Raw genomic sequence first — 19,253 nt, 5'->3', positions numbered from 1 at the left:
TCTTTTGGCCAGGTTTTTCGTGGTTGACTTTACTAGAACAAGTCCTGAATGCCTCACTTCTCTTACTTCCAGTACTTATCTTCAATTAGAAGATGGTCACCCACCCTAAGCAAGATTGGTTCAGTAGTCTAATTCACGCATCTTCCATAGAGTACCAGCGCCAGCCCTATGAGCTAACTTTTTATTTGACCATAAAGAGCAATCAGCCCTATGAAAGTCATATCTTTTACTAATATACATAGGCTTCTGAGAGGATTTTTTTTAATCAAGCCAAGAGGAATCAATTTAGCAGTCCATACCAGGTAAATTTATGAGTGATTGGCAGTGAATGCCCGATAGCAAAGGTGCAAAGCAAACTCGGCTTAACTTCACTTGAGTTCGATTTCCCCTGGAAATGATGAAATAAGTATTTCTTCCTCTTAGTGATATGAGCTCATAGGGAGTTGGAATGAACTTGGTTAGCTGGGACTATAAAGGGATAGGATTTGATTAGTGCACATTATGCCTGTCCTTTCCTTACTCTATCGATGGTATACCTGAGATGGCAGTCTTTCTCCTTAGCTTGTACTCGAGATCCGATGTTTGAAAGATAACCAATCCTTTTACAGTAACCATTCTGAGTGGAAGTTCAGATCTATGTTCAAAGGAGGGGGTCTATTAGCAAATCATCGATAATTGAGTTCTTGCGTTGCATTGGTTTTCATTTTGCACTATTTGTTCACTGGTTTGAAGTTAGTGCTCCGTGAGTGTATAGAAAACCTAATGTTCTTATTTACTTGTTAGACAGGTTTGAGTGTGGATGGAAAGTGAGTGCCGACTTTTTAAAGAGATATTTGGATCCATCCTTGTCAACAGGAGAAGGGAATTGGCCTTGAGGGTAATGTCGGAGCCTCTACCTAGCCCACACCAATGCAAGGCATGTATTTTTCAAGGTCGAATATGACGACTCGTAGACATGGAGTTATCCGTGACCTAGAGGTATAGCAAGAGGGTTCTTCCCTTAATAAAAGAGTATCAAGACCAAAGTATCAAAAAGATAGGTCTTAATCTTCTCGAAAGAACTTTGCATAGTCAGTCTAGGGCATCTTTCTACTCCTTTTCTTCTTTCTCAAAATCTTTAAAATGGGCTCGCAAAAGGGAGTGAGTTGTGCGATGAACCTACTGATATACTACCTAAGAATCCTCTTCTTTCTTTCCTTTCTCGGGGAATGAGCACACCTTCAACTAGTCACCAATGCCCAGATTTTCTATCTCTGCCAACTCGTAACCTCACTCCTGACTATTCATATTCATAGCTATTCATAATCAAGTCTCTACCCTCCTAATCAAGGAGTGAAATTCTCTGCTCCCCTCGAAAAACTCCATTGCTTTGACCATCCTCAGAAACTACTGTCATGATTGTTGCCAATAGGGATCCCCCGTTTCAAAATATTATTAGGTTGGCCGTTAGGTCCAAAGTTGTATACCACTGCTTTGGTACTAATAGATTCACTATTCAGCATTGTTATCGGACATTACAGGCTGAGCATCTATTTTAAGTATATCATTCCACACCGAGAAAAGGGATGTGTACCTCCAACAACAACAAGAATGGAACCATAGGCTCCTACACTAGGAGAATTTCGGGTTATAGGTCTAAACACCTCACTCCTCATTTCTGGCATGCTATAGTTATTAAAGTCTCTCGACGGTGGAAATGGGAGATTACCGGTAAGCCAGATGCTTCGCGAACCATAATCAACTCTAAGGCATTTTGTTGCACTTTAATCACCCTCGTGAAGAGGTCCACTCCGATACCATTAATGTCTAATAACTTTTATAGTATGGCTGGATCTACCACTAACGCGTCCATTGAGTATAACACAGCAAATGATAGTACGATGACTTAATCCTTTATATATATATATAAGCAAAGGCTTAAGTCATCGATGACCCCTTAAAGTTATCCACATATTTCACTTAGACACCTCAATTATTATTATTATCTATTGAACACCTAAACTGTTCAAAACTTGTACCTATTAAACACAAAATATTGATATGGTAAAAAAAGTATTTTCACTTTCGTTGGCGCGTGAAGAAATGTGAAATAATGTTTTGTTTTTAGTTTTTTCAAAAAAAAACTTACACTTTTTCTTCTTACATCAACACTTGGCATTGTAAATAACTTTAAAATTTTCTAATATTTTTTGAAAATAATATTCTTAATCCAAAAAAGAAAAAGCACCCCCACCCACCCCTTACATTCGTCTTCCTCACCTCATTTAAGTTTTCAAAGACAACTGCATCTTGTCTGCATTTTTTAGTTCTATTTTCTTTCATCTTTATTTTAAAAAAAAATCAATTAATTGAATTTCAAAAAGTATGATGAAATAAACTTAGACATCAAAGTGAAAAAAATTAGTCGTCATTTGTCCATCTCTATTTTCGATCACCTCTGAATAAATATATCACCACTCAAATTAAAATGTAAATTCACTAAACTTAACAAAGATGACATCAGAGAGTTCGATAAAATTGATTTGAGTCCTCCCAAATTCATTTTGCAGTTGATTTTGAATGATTAATCATTGGCAAACTCCCTTACTTCATCACTCTTGTACCAGTTTCTCTATAGGTCTTTCTCTCCCATGCATTAGGTATGAAAAATATTTCTTTTTTAAGAAATTGATGTCACACCCCTTTTTTTGAGTTTTTTTTCAATTTAAGTGATGGTATTGAAAAGGGGCTATTTTATTATTTACTCAAAGTCGCCACTTGAAATTGAGTTTTGGTGTTCCAAGTCACCTTATTTAAATCCCTAATCAAAAGGAAGTTGACTCTTTATTTTTTATTGGTCTGCGAACTAGAAATTCAGGTAAGGAATTCTGTTGACCGAGGGAAAGGTATTAGGCACCCCTCGAGTCTCATGGTTTTAGCACGGTCGCTTTTATCGACTTATACTTATCTTAAACTATTCTGGATATATTGTTATAGGCTACTGTTTTTCTCGCAATTTTTTTATTGTTGAATTTTGTTGTCTCAAACCAGATGCATAACTGCATTCTCGATTCGATATACAATAGCTTAAAAGCATAATTTTTTTCTTCTCTCAAGTGCATCATCTAATATTCTCTATATCTCTTGATTAAATTAATGAAAGTTAAAATATTATAGCAATTAAGGAAAGTCACTTATTGAACAAGGTACGTCACCGCATCTTGAGTTTCTTTTAACTATATCAAAAAAGATGTGCAACCATATTCTTAATCGAAACAAATAATTTTAATGTGCTTAAAAGTTCGTCTACCGTTAAAAGAAAATATTTGTTCCTTATAAAGAAAATCAAATAATGTTAAACAAATCTAAATTTCTAGGATACAATATAAATTTTTTGGATCATTTTCATATCCTTTTACTTTTTTATTACTCTTAAAGTTAACGTCAAAATCAAGCATACACGTATTGCAATTTTTTTAACCCAACAAACAATGATGAATTGCTAAAATAAGTCTCCTTTTAGTTGGATAAAATGAAAACGACAGTAATTTTTTTGAGCCTAATGATCCCTGCTTTATTATTTGGCATCTAAATTAAGACAAGAACACCGCCATGATCCGTTCATTTTTAAGAGATAACAACTAACTAGTAAAAATAAATAAATAAAAATAATCACCCATTAAAGCAATCTTCAGTCATTAAATAGAAATATAATACTTATCCAAATATTCATTTCAATCAAATTATAAATAAAAACAAAACTATAAGAAAACTTATCACATAACTATATCAAATTCCATAAATAAATTAAAGAGATAAGATAAAGTTGAACCTCAAGTGAAGAAACTAAGTAATGTAAAATCCTGACCAAAGCTCGATTATAACACCCACGAATATTTTATAGGTTTTATGTAGTGATATATGTATTGTGTTTGTATGGAAGTAATGAGAAAAGAAGAAAAGATATGAATGTGTAGTTCCTCTTTTTTTTTTCTTTCTCCTTTCTTTTTCTTTTCTTTTTTTTGTGTGTGTTGTGCTCTCTCTCTTTTTTTTTTGCAAAGTTTTTAGGTTCCTTTTTTTTGTTTGTGTGAAGGTGTGTGTCTTTATGTTGTATAGTGTAGGGGTGTAAGATGTGAGATGAGTGGAGTGTAAAGGAGAGTAGGTAGAATAATGGGGTTAATGGGTAGTATAGGTGAGTGGATAGTTTAGGCTAATTTTCTTTTTAATTAAATATAATAATAAAAATATGGGTGAAAATTATTTTCACGTACCCCCAACTTTGCTTTTAAAACCAAACTCCCTCCTCAATTTTGAACAATTAATTAGAGGTGTATTTTATTAAACTAACATTATTAATAATATTTTGAAACCTTAAATTTGAATATTACTACTTTATGCGGTTATTTAATACTAAGAGTAGAAATAAAAAGATATTAAAAATTTCTTAAATTTCATAAATTGGACAAGTAAATTAAAACAACTATTTTTAAAATTAGAGTCAAGTAATATAGATGGCAGTGGGTATTCTCTTCTATATAAATAAACAAGTTTTGATTAACATTGATGGAGTATTACATAAATATAATCTAAAATAATTTAAAATCTAAATAATGCAATCTTTAAAAATTTGTCCTTAATTAAATTAATTATTTGTATTTCCTACATTGAAATATATTTTTATAGTTATTATTCTCAGCTATTTTCACTTGTATAAATAAATATTAGAGTTTTGATTATTATTAATAAAATTAATTTTTTTATTATGCTAATTTACTTCATTATATAACATCATTAACTTATATACTTAATTAGTCACTTTTTTGTCCAAAAAATAATATTTATGCTTTTATAAAAATATGTTACATTAAATAAAAAATAAAAATATCATGATTTCTAAAGAAGTAAAAAAAATTGATAATGAAAGAGTATAATAGGCATTTTTAAAATTTCCTTAGGATAAAAGGAGGGAGTTTGATTATTGTTGAAAGTTAAGGAGGGAGTTTGATTTTAAAAGTAAAGTTGATTTTCACCCATAAAAATATTAGCTAACTATTTTGAACTAATAAAATATAAAAAATGCTAAATAATTAATCTAAAAAAATACAATTTAGAAAATACTAGCTTATTTATTAAACTATTAAAAGAAAACATATATTTTGTAAATTTTCTTTTCTTTAAAATAAAACACTAAAATGTGACTCTATCTTTTGTAGTTTTCAAATCTTTTAAAATAAACTTACTTAAATAAGATAAAATCAAAATATTTAATTTAGATATAAAAAAATATTTAAGCACTAAAAAAGGTGTACAAATTCGATCAAAAATTACATGTCTATAATTGAATCTTCAAATAGTTTGAGAAGAAGTTGAATTTTGTGGTTTGGGAAAGAAAATGTTGTTGCGAATAAGTTGAAGAAGAAACAGAGTTGGGTAGGGTGGGTCCGGGTAGAAAGTGATGTCATTTTCATTTTTTCTAATATAAAAATAGTTAGAAAATGTATTTGAAATCATTTATATTTTTTCAAACATAAATTTCATCATGTTAATTATTTTTGGACGTCAGTGTCATATGTCATCTTTTAATTTGTCATTTCTATGTTACTGCGAGTGTTTCACACACTTTTTATATTTTTTTGTTGATTATCAAAAAATGTCTAATAGGAACAGGTTTTGAATTCTTAAAAGTGTTCAATAGGCAATAGTCCTAGTTAAGGTGTCTACGTAAAATATGTAGACAACTTTATGAGCCCATCGATGACTTAAGTCTATAAGTAAAACACAAATGTATATGTATTAGAAGTCTATTTTGATACATACATGGTGCATACACTGCTTATATATTAAAAATGGACTTTTGATACAAATTCTTGTATCAATAATTAACAATGATACATTCTTTGAAATACAATCAAAATATAAGAATGTATACTATAAAATCGTACAGAAATGATGCACAATTTATGATATATACGTAGTGCACACACATAAAAACATACTTGTATTCATGAGTTCAACGATACTCATGTATCAACAATCAATAATGGTATATTCACTGAAATACAGTCGAAACAAAAGGATGCATACATCCAATAATGTGCATAAATTATACCTACATGTGTCAGAAGTCCATTTTTAATACATATTTGGTATATACACTAAAAAAAATACAAGTGTATATAGTATGTATGTAAAGTGTGTTTTGTATATATATCAGTTGTATGTGTGGCATTTTGGGTGATGGTTGTAAAGTATATTGAAATGCATTGTATGTACTAATACAACTCATACATATGAGGATACAATGAAATTTCTTGCGCACAAATATAATGTATCTAGTGAAATCGTGTGTGTTGATACAACTAGGTTGAGCGAATAGATAAAGTATTTCCAACAAAATTGTATATGTTGATACAATTAAGTTGAGCAAATAGATACATTTAGGGCTCCATATTTGTCAGTTTGGTTGGGTTTTGATGTTTATCGGTTTGACTTATCTGTTATCGATTTGTAGATATACTAAATCATTAAAGAACCATTAAGATATTGACTTATCGATTATTGATTGTTATCGGTTTGATTATCAGTTTAACCGTTAATATTTGACGCAAAAAGAATCATTGAAAATCACTCAGAAATAAGGTGACAAACCAAATGAACCATGCAAATGAATTGACCGATTGTATCTTGCTCAAAAACAAACATTGCCAAATTGTAAAATAATCGAGAGTATGAGACAGACAGAAATAAAAGTATGAAACTAAACTCTAAGTCGGGGACTTTATATACCAAACAATATAAATATAATTATTTAATTTACTATCAGATTATCAGTCAACTCATTAAGTAAAACCTTCAAACCGTTAAGAATCGATAACCCGATAATAAAAAAAATCCAAAGAGTTGCTGAAACCACTAAATCAAGAACTCGTTATCAATAAATCAGTAACTTTTTTCCGTTCGGATTATCAATTTAGGTTCGATTTTGAATAGCCCTAGATATATCTCGAAAACAATAGCTAGCGAATAGATACAATTCCAAAGCACTAGCTTGCGAACAAATACAACTCCAAAATAATAGTCATGAATCGTAATTAAATGAATTATAACTAATAATAATAATTATACTTCAAACAATAATTATTTAAAAAACTTCTCCAAAGATATTTGAACATTTGATTAAGCTTTATGAGCTACTTGGAGTGTAAATTAAAAATGAAGCTATAGGAATTGCTAACTATTAAATTGGATAGTTTATAGCTATACCAGATACAGGAGCTCGAGCCTGCGCAATCCCAATATATGTTACTCCCTCTATTTAAATTTATGTAATACAAATAAAATTTTGAGAATCAATCAAATTTTTCTTGGACCAAAATTTTTCTAAACGTATTTTAAGTTATTAATTATTATGATTTATCTTAACATAATTTGCAAATGTACAAATTATTGAAAATTTCTTTTTCTCCCCGAATCTAATATATGTGACACAAATAAAATTTGAAGACTTTGTTGAATTTTTCTTTGACCATAAGTTTGAATATGTTTTTGGAAATATTTTCAATTGTTCATTATTGTGATTGATAGTATTTTTTTCATGATATTTAAATATATAAATTATCAAAAATTTCTTTTAATACTTATCTTAGTTCTTTTTAAAATGTGAAACGTTATAGTAAAGATCAGTGTATTTATTTTATCACAAAATTATAATTAGCCACATTACCTAGTTATACTTGTTTCTCAAGATATTATTTCTTATTTGACACAAAATTATTTAGCATTTCTCTATTTATTTATTATTTTTTCCATTTCAATTTATTTGCCTTTTTTTATTATTTTAGTCTGTTTAAAAAGAAATGCTTGTTTTATTTTTTTTGACAACTTTTTATTTATAATTTTTTGGAAAATTACCTGGTAATTCCAACCTATATATTATTATTATTTATTAGAAATGGAACTGCAGTGATGTGGTGACTGTTACAGCCTTTAGGTTGGGATATGTTTTATCAAATCTGAAAAGTCCAAAATGCTTCACTTGAAATGAAAAAATGCCCTTAAATTCAATGTTGATATCGAGAAAGCACATATATCGATGAAGACCTATGTGCTTCAGGTCTCTTCTACTATGTAATAAAAATACACCATAAGCTCTATTTCTAATAAATAAAATGCAGAATAATCTTTTTTTACCACGTGTTGTATTGGCTTCCTCCATATCTTTTGAAAAACTATAAATAAAAAGTTGTCAAATAAATAAATAAATATATATTTTAAATATATTAAAAAGAAAAGAAAATAAATTAATTAAAATGGAAGGAATTATAAATAAATAGAGAAATGTTAAATAATTTTGTGTCAAATAAGAAATAATATCTTGAGAAATAAGTATAACTAGGTAACGTGACTAATTATAAATTTGTGATGAAATAAATGGATTAATTACACAAAAGAGTTGCTCGGCTAATTTGTTTACAAGAAAAATAGCTGAATTCGTCATTCGGCCATAGCTTCCACTGTTTTCTTCCACTTTAGCCATTAATGGCTTCTCCTCATCCTCCTCTCTTTCTCTCTCTTTTTTTTAAAATTTTTTTTTAACGTGCAACAAATATGAATTATTTCGAGTGAATTATATATCAAAAGATTTGAAATATCGAGAGTATTTCATATTTAAATTTTAGGACTATGTATAGTTATTTTGAATTGATTGAGATTGAATTCATCACTATATACTTCATATATAGTTACTTCATATATAGTTACTATGTTTAGTGTATCATAATGTATATCTTATTTATATTTAAAAATTCTTTTTTTCTATTTTTTTTATGTGCTACTAAATTTTTATTTTTTGTTATTTATATTTTTTTTGTTGCTCTTTTTTTAAAAAAACTTCTTATCTTTTCTTATTATTTCATTTCTTTTGTGGAAAAATGAATATTCATGTCGTTTTATCATTTATTTATTTATTTTTCTATTTATTAAGACGAAAATACATGAGAGACAAAATAAATATTGATATTGATACATTACGTATTTTTTATATAATATTTATACACAATATACATTATTCATATAATATTAATACATTGCATACTTATTTATACAATATCGATACACTACATAACCATTTGTAAATCATATACACATGAAATTGTGTTTTGAAATAAATTGTTGTGATCTTTACCCAAGAAATTGGAGACTACAACACGAGACGAATTGGGCTTCTTTTGGGCTGCACGTCCTCCAATCCAGTCCACTAACGTGATGAGCAAAATTGATGATGCAGCTCACTTCCCAGCCACAGCTTATACTTGTTCCTCGTCCCCATAAAGAAGTTGGGGAACACCAGAAGTGTGTTTTGAAGAGCGAAAAAGTGTCCATGGCTTCTTCCATGTTTCTCTCTCCACTTTCTTGCCCTACTCCTGCTGATAATCGCGAGCTGAGCTCTCGAATTATACTCCATAAATCAACTTTCCTTCCAAGCCCCAATTTCTTCTTTCCAACTTCTGTTCATAGTCGCAGACCAAACGGCGTTCGAGGGTATTGTTACAGGTCTCCAGTAGCTAAGTCTTTCGAGCATATACCCCAACAGTTCAGACAAGAAAATCTCAAAGATGGACGTAAGTGCCCTTTATTCACTGCTCATTCCTCCTTTTATCGAGTAAAATTCCATTATGCAACCCTAATTTGGCTTAAAGACAGATTAATTTGTATTGAAATGAAATGGTTCAGATTATTTAGCTGACCCCAACTAGTTTGGGGATTGAGATTTTGTTAATTCGTTGACTTCACTCCCTCGGGAACACCTTTTCTAAAGCTTACTTAGAGTTTTTATTTTTCTCCCTTTACTTTATATTTTCAATCTTGGAAATGTTGTTAGCCCTCATTTGTTTTTATCAAGATTAAGAAAATCTCAATCGGATTATTATGATGTGCATTCAAATCTAAATGTTTTAATCTACAACAACACCAATATACCCAGTGAAATCGCACAAAGTGGGGTTTGGTGAGGATAGAGTGTATGCAAACCTTACTCCTACCTCGTGAAGGTAGAGACATTGTTTTCGAAAGACTCTCGGCTCTAGTGAAGCAAAACAAAGTAGTAATGGGAAGGAAAAATGACAGTGAAAGAAAATGTGAGTGTTTAACATTTGAGTGTATAAGATGTTAGTATTAAGATATGAATATCAAATAATTAAAGACTATTGTTGAACATTTGATTGTATAAAACTTGTCTTTATTTAAAAATTAGTAAATATAAAATTTAAATAAAATACCAAATCAAATATTTTTAAAAATTCTATGGCTGTAAGTGGTGGTGATAGTTAGTGGCAGTGATTGTGTATGCCAACTGGGATCATGTTGACCTGTAATGGTGGCTGCGGATGGTAGCTAGGGCGTAGGGGTGATAACGGCTGACACTAGGGATTAACGGTGATTGTTGATTGTGACAGTTTGTTGTGGCGACGGATAATTGTGGTGGATGAGTGTGATAGTTAATGACAATGGTGAATTTAATAGTAATTAGTGATATATAGTGGCAGGTAATGGTGGTAATTGTCGATAGTGATAGTGGATGCAATGGCGGTTGATGGTTATGATTATAAATGGTGGCTAATGGTGGTGACAATTGACTGCGATGATTGGCAGTGATGGTGTTTGTGGCCGAGGATGGTGGCTGTGAGTAGTAGGATTGGCGGCAAGGGTGGTTGTGGGTGAAAGTAGATGGAGCAGTGGTTAACTGGCATCCTTATAGAATTCTTGAATATACATCTTAATGATATTAAAACTCTGTTACAAAATTTAATTGTTTAGATTTCAGACCCATTAAGTGGTTGTAAAGTAAGAAAAATGAATTCACTTAGTGGTTAAGATTCGAATAATTTAAATTTAGACCTATAAAACAAATATACTTAGTAATTGATATCTTAATAATTAAGATTAAGACATTCATTAAGTGCAGACAAATGAGGTCTCAGTGTTATTCATCACTGAAATTATTTGTAGTTTTAAATGTTATTAGAATTCTCTTGAGACGAGGTTTCAAATCTCTCTAGTTATGTATATATATATATATATTCTCTTGACTAAAAAAAGAAGAATTTTCTTGAAACTACACTTTCTTTCTTTTTGTGTACATTTTGTTATTTAGTAAAATACAAATAAATGGAAAGAGAAAAGGGAGATGAGATGTGTGTGAATTTTGGATCCTTTTATGTTTCACCATCAAGGTATATCAATGAGAATGTTTGAAGCTTCACTAGATTCGCTGAAGTACAGAACTTCTGAGAATAGTCTAGTAAGTAGTCTTTTAGATGTGAATTATGTACCATTATATGTAGTTCACATAAAAAATGAACTTGGAATACAAATAGGCATCTTGCTAGGTTCACTAAAGCTCTTTCCAACAAGTTTAGCGAACTAAGAGTAATCCTGTAGAGGAAAAATATAAAAAAAACAAAGGGGAAAGGAACCCACTTATTAAGCAAATGAGGGAGGAGAAAGGGACTTGGTAACTCAATTAGGAGTTAGCAAGCTATTATAAAGGAGTGTCTGTATATACTTATCAAAAGAGGAAAAAACAGAGAGTCCACGATGTTATAGAAAAAGTTATTGATTTATCATTAATGAAACATGTATATGAGTATATGTTTTCTACAAGAAATGCACCTATAGAAGCTAATGCATGGGCCATGAGACAGGCTCTTTATAGACATGAGTTATTACTTGTAATATATCTCAAATTTTTCCTTACATCTCCTCATAGACAAGGGTTATTACTTTGTAATATATCTCGATTTTTCCTTTACATACTTACGAATATATGTAGTTGTTTGTCTTGCATAGGCTTTAAACTCTCACAGATAGTTACATAGTTTGGTTTCTCCAAAATTGTGGAACGAAGTTCTAAGTGAGTGTATTGGTGCCTCTATACAAGTTGAATGAATTCGAGCGCATATTAGTTTGATGTAAAAACTATGTTACTCAAGCTTTTCATAAATGTCTACGGATGCATATCGGATCCTCCAAAAGTAGGATCCGACCCTGGTGCCCCTATCTCGCGTGATAAAGCATAGAGAAAGAAAGATAAAGAATAGAAAGGCAACATTTTTGAAAAGTCTGAGCAGCATTGTGTAAAAACACAAAGGATGGGGGAGAGAAAGAGGGAATTACTTTATGGGTGTGTTGGGTATGAAGAAAAATATTCTTCTAGAAAATAAGCGATTGTTCATACTTATTTTCTGTTGTTCGGTTAGTAAGAAGAAAATATTGTCCCAAGAGCATCTGAATATAATTTGGTCAAATACTATGACACCGAACCTAGACCCCCACTCTTTAACACAGACTTGGACCCCGACCCGAACTGAACCCAAACCGACCCGAGACACGACTCTAGCTCGAGATTCAACCCTAACATCAACCCCGACTCAAAACTTGATCTTCGACCCCACCCTGGCCTAACCCTAGCCTGACAATCGACCCAAACCACGATCGTGACCCCGAACCAAGATTTGAGACTGAACCCCAAGCCAGGACCCGACCTTGACCCTGAGTTGGGGATGGATAGAGTTTCAAGTAGGGCTGGGAGTTAAGTCCTAGATCAAGGTCTGGAGTCAGGTCGGAGTCAGAAGTTGGAAATCGGGTCAGGTGGTGAGGTTAAAAGAGAGTTTTGGAAAATGTATTCCTTTATGAATGGAAGTCATTTTCCTTAAATAGGAGGAAAATAAGTCCATTTGGAAACATTTTCCAAAACATTTAAGCGAATCAAGTATTTCTGGAAAACGAAAATGTTTTCCAATACTGCACACACCCTATATGTTTTCAAGTGGGAAAGAATGAATGTTTCAGAACTCTATGGTCTTCATTCAAGTGAATCTGGTATTTGTAAAATGGTCCTTTGCACTCTTACTGCAGTTTCCTTGTTATTCTCTCTCTAATTTTTCAATTTACCGTGTTCGCTATGTTTTTATCTTCTTTTTTGCTATTATTTGTGAAGATTTTGCTGGATTTTTTGTTCTGCAGCTTCTGCTCTTAATAATGTATACTATCTTTTTGTAGTACTGAACAACTATAAGAATGCCCCTCAGTATCTTTATGGCCTTACTCCGTCACAGATGGATATGTTCATGACAGAAGATAACCCAGCCCAGCGACAGTCAGGAAGTGTCACTGAAGTAAGTTCTTTTTTATACTCATTTCTTAATTGGTTTCCACGTATTTTAATGGCTTATGATGTTAGGTGTGTTAAATTTATTTAAATATCCCATTGCCAAGTCTGCCTTTTTACAAAAACGACATTTAATAGATTTTGATTACAGGAGAGTATATCTTCATCCCATAACTATCTGAGCAATGGTGGAATGTGGAGTATGTCAGGCATGAATAAACGAGGCCCTTCATCATGCAGCATGAGTGTCAGCATGTACGGAGGAGGAAGAGGATCTGATAGACCTGCAACTGCACCTCCTGATTTGCCATCTTTGCTTTTAGATGCTAGAATTGTCTATCTGGGCATGCCTGTACTAACCTTTTCCTAGATCTTGCCTCCCTTTAGTTACATGCATTTTACATTTGCACCGTTCTTATCCTGATTCTCATCTTGGTTTAGCGTTTGATTGCCACAGATTGTAGAAGCTGTTACAGAGCTTATTGTTGCACAGTTTATGTGGTTGGATTACGACAATCCATCAAAGCCTGTATACCTATATATAAACTCATTTGGTACCCAGGTAAGACAGTTGGCCTCCAATTTAATTTCTTCGAATAAATTTAGTTTCTGGAACAAGGTAAGATGAGGAGTATAGAATGATTCATCAAGCTCATCCTTCATTTTGGTTGTTTGATTGGAGGATAAGATGAGTTATCAAAGACACTCATAGGGAGGGTTGCATGATTGATCTTAGGATGACACGTGGTGGCGATTGCGCATAGAGATCTGGGAGTCTTATTTGTCTACCAAATGCCAAACCCTCACATCTGCATTCTTGCATACATTTATGAATACTCAATGATGTCAAGTAGCTATATGTTGTATGATTCGTGTCAGTGAAAACTTCAGATATTGATACCATGCATATGTATATGCTTTAATATAGTATTTATATAGACAAATAATTTATTATTATGTATAAATGTTATATGCATCTACTCAATTTTGAGATGTAGACTGCTTGTAATACATAATTTCTTTTTCTTTCTCAAAAAGTTATGTATTGCATGGTCCACATTTCAAAAAAATTTACCGCAAATAGTGTGAGGGAGAACTTCGAATAATTATATACTAGTAATCTGGTACTAGGTATGTACTTGCTGCATCATATGTCTGCACAAGACGGTACATTCTTCCTGAAGGATAACATATTTGGTTTTGCTCATTATGATTTATCTGGATTTCAAATTCCAAACATAAAATAGGATCATTGATTTACCTAATCCAGAGAATTATCTCACACTAGCCAAATGCAGTAGAGGATGTGTTCCCTAGGTCGAAGCCATCCAAAAACATAATACAGGGATCTGAAAGTCCATGTAATCCCATTTGTCGACCAAACATACACTTTATACTTTGTCAATATTTCCCTGCTGCTGATGTACTCTTGCTTTTCCCAGAATGAGGAAATGGAGACTGTCGGTTCTGAAACAGAGGCATATGCCATTGCTGACATGATGGGAGTAAGTACCTAGACTTTTATGTATGTTTAATTGTGTTTGTCAAAGATATTGAGTTTAATGTTTGTGCTACCACTGCGTGAGTTGAGTTTTAGAAGAAACAATGAGGAGTTGAACAAAGACACCCTTAGTCTCCAACAGTAAAACACCTATGGGTGAAGGGAATGGGTGAACAATTTGATGCATCTTATCTATCTGTATGTTTCCCAAGACTGAGATCTTCATTCATCTGACTTATTATTTGTGTGTTTTGAATGTCACTAGTACTGCAAATCAGATGTATATACAGTAAACTGTGGAATGGCTTTTGGTCAAGCAGCAATGCTTCTGTCACTAGGAAAGAAAGGGTTCCGTGCTATGCAGCCAAATTCATCTAGTAAGGCTCAACTTTCACACTCAATATCTTGATTCTCACACTGGCAACTGTATGATCATATGATCTTCTCTGTTTCTAATTCATATTTGGTACTAATAATAGACGGGAGCGTACAGATATTTGCTTAAGGGTGTCTATCTATAAGAGCATGAAGAATTTAATCACTATTTAACTTGACACGTCCATGGTGTGAGGATGGTTTATAAAAATGCTTCTCAACTGTACTATCACACCAGTGCTGTTTATCAAGGGTTTTTGAGTGTAGACCAAAGTTGCTATACTTCATAATAACTTTCTGTAATTCATCAATCCTCTATGCTACTTCCTTCATTTCCTCCATCCTCCTTATATTTGCTTTCCTTTTTTATTTTGTGGTTGGTGGGAGGGGTTTAGGTTTGAAGCAGAACAATTTTTTTTCATGACTCATGATAACTATCTTCTATGTATATCATTCAAAGTGCCAATTTATTCCAGTTTTCAGTTTATTGCTTTGGCTATTCACACTATTGATGAATTGCAGCCAAATTGTATTTGCCTAAGGTCAGCAAATCCAGTGGAGCAGCAATAGATATGTGGATAAAGGTCGGTCTCTCTCTCTCTAGCTATATCCATGTGTATATGTGCATCATAAGCACTAATGAAATTGCTCGTTTGAATTTATATTTTGCACATATGGATCACATAAGGTTGGCAACGTGTATGTTCACACCTGCCTAGCCAGTTCTGTCATTTGTCACTCAAGTATTCTGCTACTTTGCCCCCACAGGCCAAAGAACTAGAATCAAACTCAGATTATTACCTTGAACTATTAGCACAAGGAACTGGAAAGCCAAAGGAAGAAATTGAGAAAGATATCCTACGCCCTAAATATTTCCGTGCACTAGAGGCCATTGACTATGGCCTTGCAGATAAGATTATTGATTCAAGAGACGATGCATTTGACAAACGGGTAATTTACTTTGAGATATTTTCCAATTACCATGTCACCTTTCTTGTTTCACGTTGTTCACAGTGATTTTTGTAATCAGAACTATGAAGAGATGCTTGCCCAATCTAGAGCTATGACGAGACCAGGGGGACCAGGTGCTCAAGCTGCTCCATCCGGGTTCAGGTAACTGGAAGAGTGATAATGGTCCCGAACTTTCAGGAACAACTGATGTTCCCATCTAGTTTTGAGGAACAAAGTGGCTGGTTACTTTGTCTGTGCCCCCATAGAGTAAGACTGGGATAAAGCATGTCTCTTACATACCTTATTTGTGTTTTAAGGTATATGATTTTACGACTATTATGCACAGGTTTGGGAAAAAATATTTACAATGATGTCAATTGTGTACCAGTATAGAATCAGATAGTGATAGTGCATGGTATAAATGAATATAAAGCTCTCACGTCATTTTCTTTATATTGTATCGGATCATTTGTCAGTTCGGAGTTTTAGATGTGCGGTTTATTGTCGTACCTTGAAGTTGCCAAATGGTAATGGTATCTAGTAAGTTTTACCTACTATTGAGTTGTACTTACAAGCTTAGTGTCTTGTAGTGTATTTCTATTGTGGGGAAATGACACCAATTTTTGTTCATTGCATAAACCTTACTTTCGAGGTTTTACAAGGATGTGCAGTGTTAACCTTCTTTAACTGAGGAAAAGGAAAAGAAGTTAACGAGAAAAGAATGATGTTAAATACAATATTTCTCATTCAACTTCGATTATGAGAAAGAAGGAAAATTTACCCACCAATTGTTGTCTGCTGTGTTAAATTTGAGTAATTTGTAATTTACACCCTTAATGTATGCACTCTTTTGTGATTTACACCTTATCTTATCATTTTTATTGATTACACGTTTGTGGACACTTTTAAGTGTGTAAAATCTTCTCTTAAGTTTCATCAGAACTCTTATCCGGATCTTTGAATTTTAAAAGAAATTTTTGTTCAAGTCTTTTTAAATAGCGACTCTGTGTCAATTTAAATATACTCACAAACTTGAAAGAGGTAAAATTGAGACTTTTAATAAAAGATTGAATCTTTTGTTTTTTCAACGATAAAACAAGCGTTTTAAACTACAAATTTTAAAAGGTTTTTTCCTTAAACTTAATACTAAATCAAATGATGTCATATTAGTCCAAACGAATATTAGTACCAGACTTGCTGCTTGTTTGTTGGGGAGAAAATCTACACTAAGGGAAGACAAATAAAGTGGTTATGGTTGATCCTAAAATATACTAATAAAACAATTATTCACACGAGGACACAATACTCATTCGAAGTAATATCAATAGTTTAAAAGTCCGTAATAAAAGCAAGACAGCTTATAAGAATCACATAGTGCTAATCATGATCAGCCATTATTAGTTAGTTGGCTTACTTTCGTTATGTAGATTTAAACACAATTAGCTTCTTCTATATATATATATAAGTTAGTTTTACGTATTCTCTGTCATCTGTATGGCTTTTTTTAATTTTGGGTATTGGGATTCTTGTTTTTAGCTTCATTATAAATAAATGGGTCAACTATGAATGAATTTTATAATCCAGAACTTTATTATTGTTTGTGCAGTAAACACTCATTTTGTTTATATTTTATTAGGTTGCTTAAAATAGGATATATATTTTGTATTTAGTGAAAGAATAATCTGGGAATATCCGAGGGTATTTTCTTGATCTGCCCCTATTTAATATACTGTTCGTGGGAGGAACATGAACCAACTTTGTCAAGTCAGAGTACAGAAATATATGCTATATGTGTTGTTTATTCATCCATTTGATTTAGTGACGAAGAGTTTAATTTTCCAACGTTTGATTAGAAAATAGTTCTTGTTGAATCGATCAAGATAACAAATGTATGGTCAGATTGAAACATAGGAGAAAATATAGGTGGATGTCAGTTGTAATGTATGTTTAGCAACACTTTTTTTGAAAAAAAGCATACAAACCTATGGTGAATCAATCTAAATATGCCAGAAGTTCGAAAATCAATGTCAAAAATATCAAGATGTCACGATCCCTGAAGGTATGACTAAATAGTACTTCGATATTCAAAACATAGATTATGAAGTTTTGACTTAAAACATCAATTTAAATATATTTATAAAATTAAATATGATAGAATTAGCTTTCATAATTCTTTCAAGGAGATGAGTGGTTAATCTAATATAGTACATTTTGAACGTAATTATTATTTTCATCTTCCTAATAATTGACAAATAATTCATCTTCTTAATTACCCTTTCTTCTTTAAATGGTTGGGAATAATTAAACAAAGAAGAACCATTTAATTAATGCCGTGGTTTAGTGGATAAATTATATTTCCAATAAGGGTTGATTTGTTCGGGGATTAACTTTTTTTAAGTTAAAACCAAATCAATCTAAGTATAGTTGGAATTTTTTTTCCAATATCAAATCAAGTCAAATTAAACCACTAGTCAGATTATTATTTTTTCAATTCAACTTGATTTGCGGTTTGATTCGATTTTGTTCACCCCTAATTAAAAGCATGAATTGTAGATACAAATACATATAAATCTCATCAGATAAATAAAAAGTTTCTTTATTCAAATTTAATTTACTTTAGACCATCAATTTTATCAAATCGGTAAAGCTAAATTTGTGAATCAATTACAAAGAAATTGTCAATTAGTTCATCAAAGTTTTCGATAATAGCAACCAAAAGATACATCCTACTTCTCCGCAGAAAAGAATATTATGATTTTTCTTTACGGAAAAAAAATTGTATTTGTCTTTTTTACTTTCAAAAAAAAGCTATAATTATTCTCTGTTATATGCTTGCAATAAATATATCTCTAAGTCATATGTATTTTAAAGTTATATTTTTCTCCAACGCCGGTTCTAAGGGGAAACACTACAGCTATTGCTTTAGGCCCCAAAAAATTTAAAGTCCCACTATTTTATGTCATATATTACTTATATATTATAGAAATTACATATTTTGAACTACTATTCGAGATTATTTTTTATTTTTTTTAAAAAAGAACTACTTTTCGAGAAGGAATTTAAAGTATGATGGTTTAAATGTTTAACATTAATTATAAATTCATGTATATATAGATCCTTCAAGCTTTTTTTAGAAAAAAAAAATATATTTTAAAATTTTCACGATAAATCCGACAAGTTAATACAGCGAAAGATTTAAAATATTCATTAAAAAAGCCATAAAATTTCTTCAAAAAAGTAGTTTAAGTCCCAAACAATAAAATCTTCACATAAAATGCA

At 31.7% G+C, this 19,253-nt stretch overlaps 1 protein-coding gene across 1 annotated transcript; it reads left to right on the top strand.

Annotated features, from left to right (window-relative positions):
* Nucleotides 1-9,244: 9,244 nt before the first annotated feature.
* Nucleotides 9,245-16,483, top strand: LOC129876401 (ATP-dependent Clp protease proteolytic subunit-related protein 1, chloroplastic). The gene is made up of 9 exons (XM_055951836.1): nucleotides 9,245-9,599; nucleotides 13,039-13,154; nucleotides 13,299-13,499; nucleotides 13,605-13,709; nucleotides 14,590-14,652; nucleotides 14,914-15,025; nucleotides 15,546-15,607; nucleotides 15,792-15,974; nucleotides 16,054-16,483. The coding sequence occupies exons 1-9, from the start codon at nucleotides 9,257-9,259 to the stop codon at nucleotides 16,138-16,140; spliced, it is 1,272 nt and encodes a 423-aa protein (XP_055807811.1). The 5' UTR covers nucleotides 9,245-9,256; the 3' UTR covers nucleotides 16,141-16,483.
* Nucleotides 16,484-19,253: the final 2,770 nt, after the last annotated feature.

Source organism: Solanum dulcamara, chromosome 12 (genome assembly GCF_947179165.1).
Source record: "Solanum dulcamara chromosome 12, daSolDulc1.2, whole genome shotgun sequence".
In the NCBI taxonomy this organism is placed as follows: Eukaryota; Viridiplantae; Streptophyta; class Magnoliopsida; order Solanales; family Solanaceae; genus Solanum; species Solanum dulcamara.
This window is presented reverse-complemented; position numbering and strand designations above follow the sequence as displayed.

Coding starts and splice junctions, on each gene's coding strand:
- LOC129876401 (XM_055951836.1), top strand. CDS start 9,257: ATGATGCAGCTCACTTCCCAGCCACAGCTTATACTTGTTCCTCGTCCC. Junction 9,600..13,038: donor AGAAAATCTCAAAGATGGAC/GTAAGTGCCCTT, acceptor ATCTTTTTGTAG/TACTGAACAACTATAAGAAT. Junction 13,710..14,589: donor TAAACTCATTTGGTACCCAG/GTAAGACAGTTG, acceptor TGCTTTTCCCAG/AATGAGGAAATGGAGACTGT.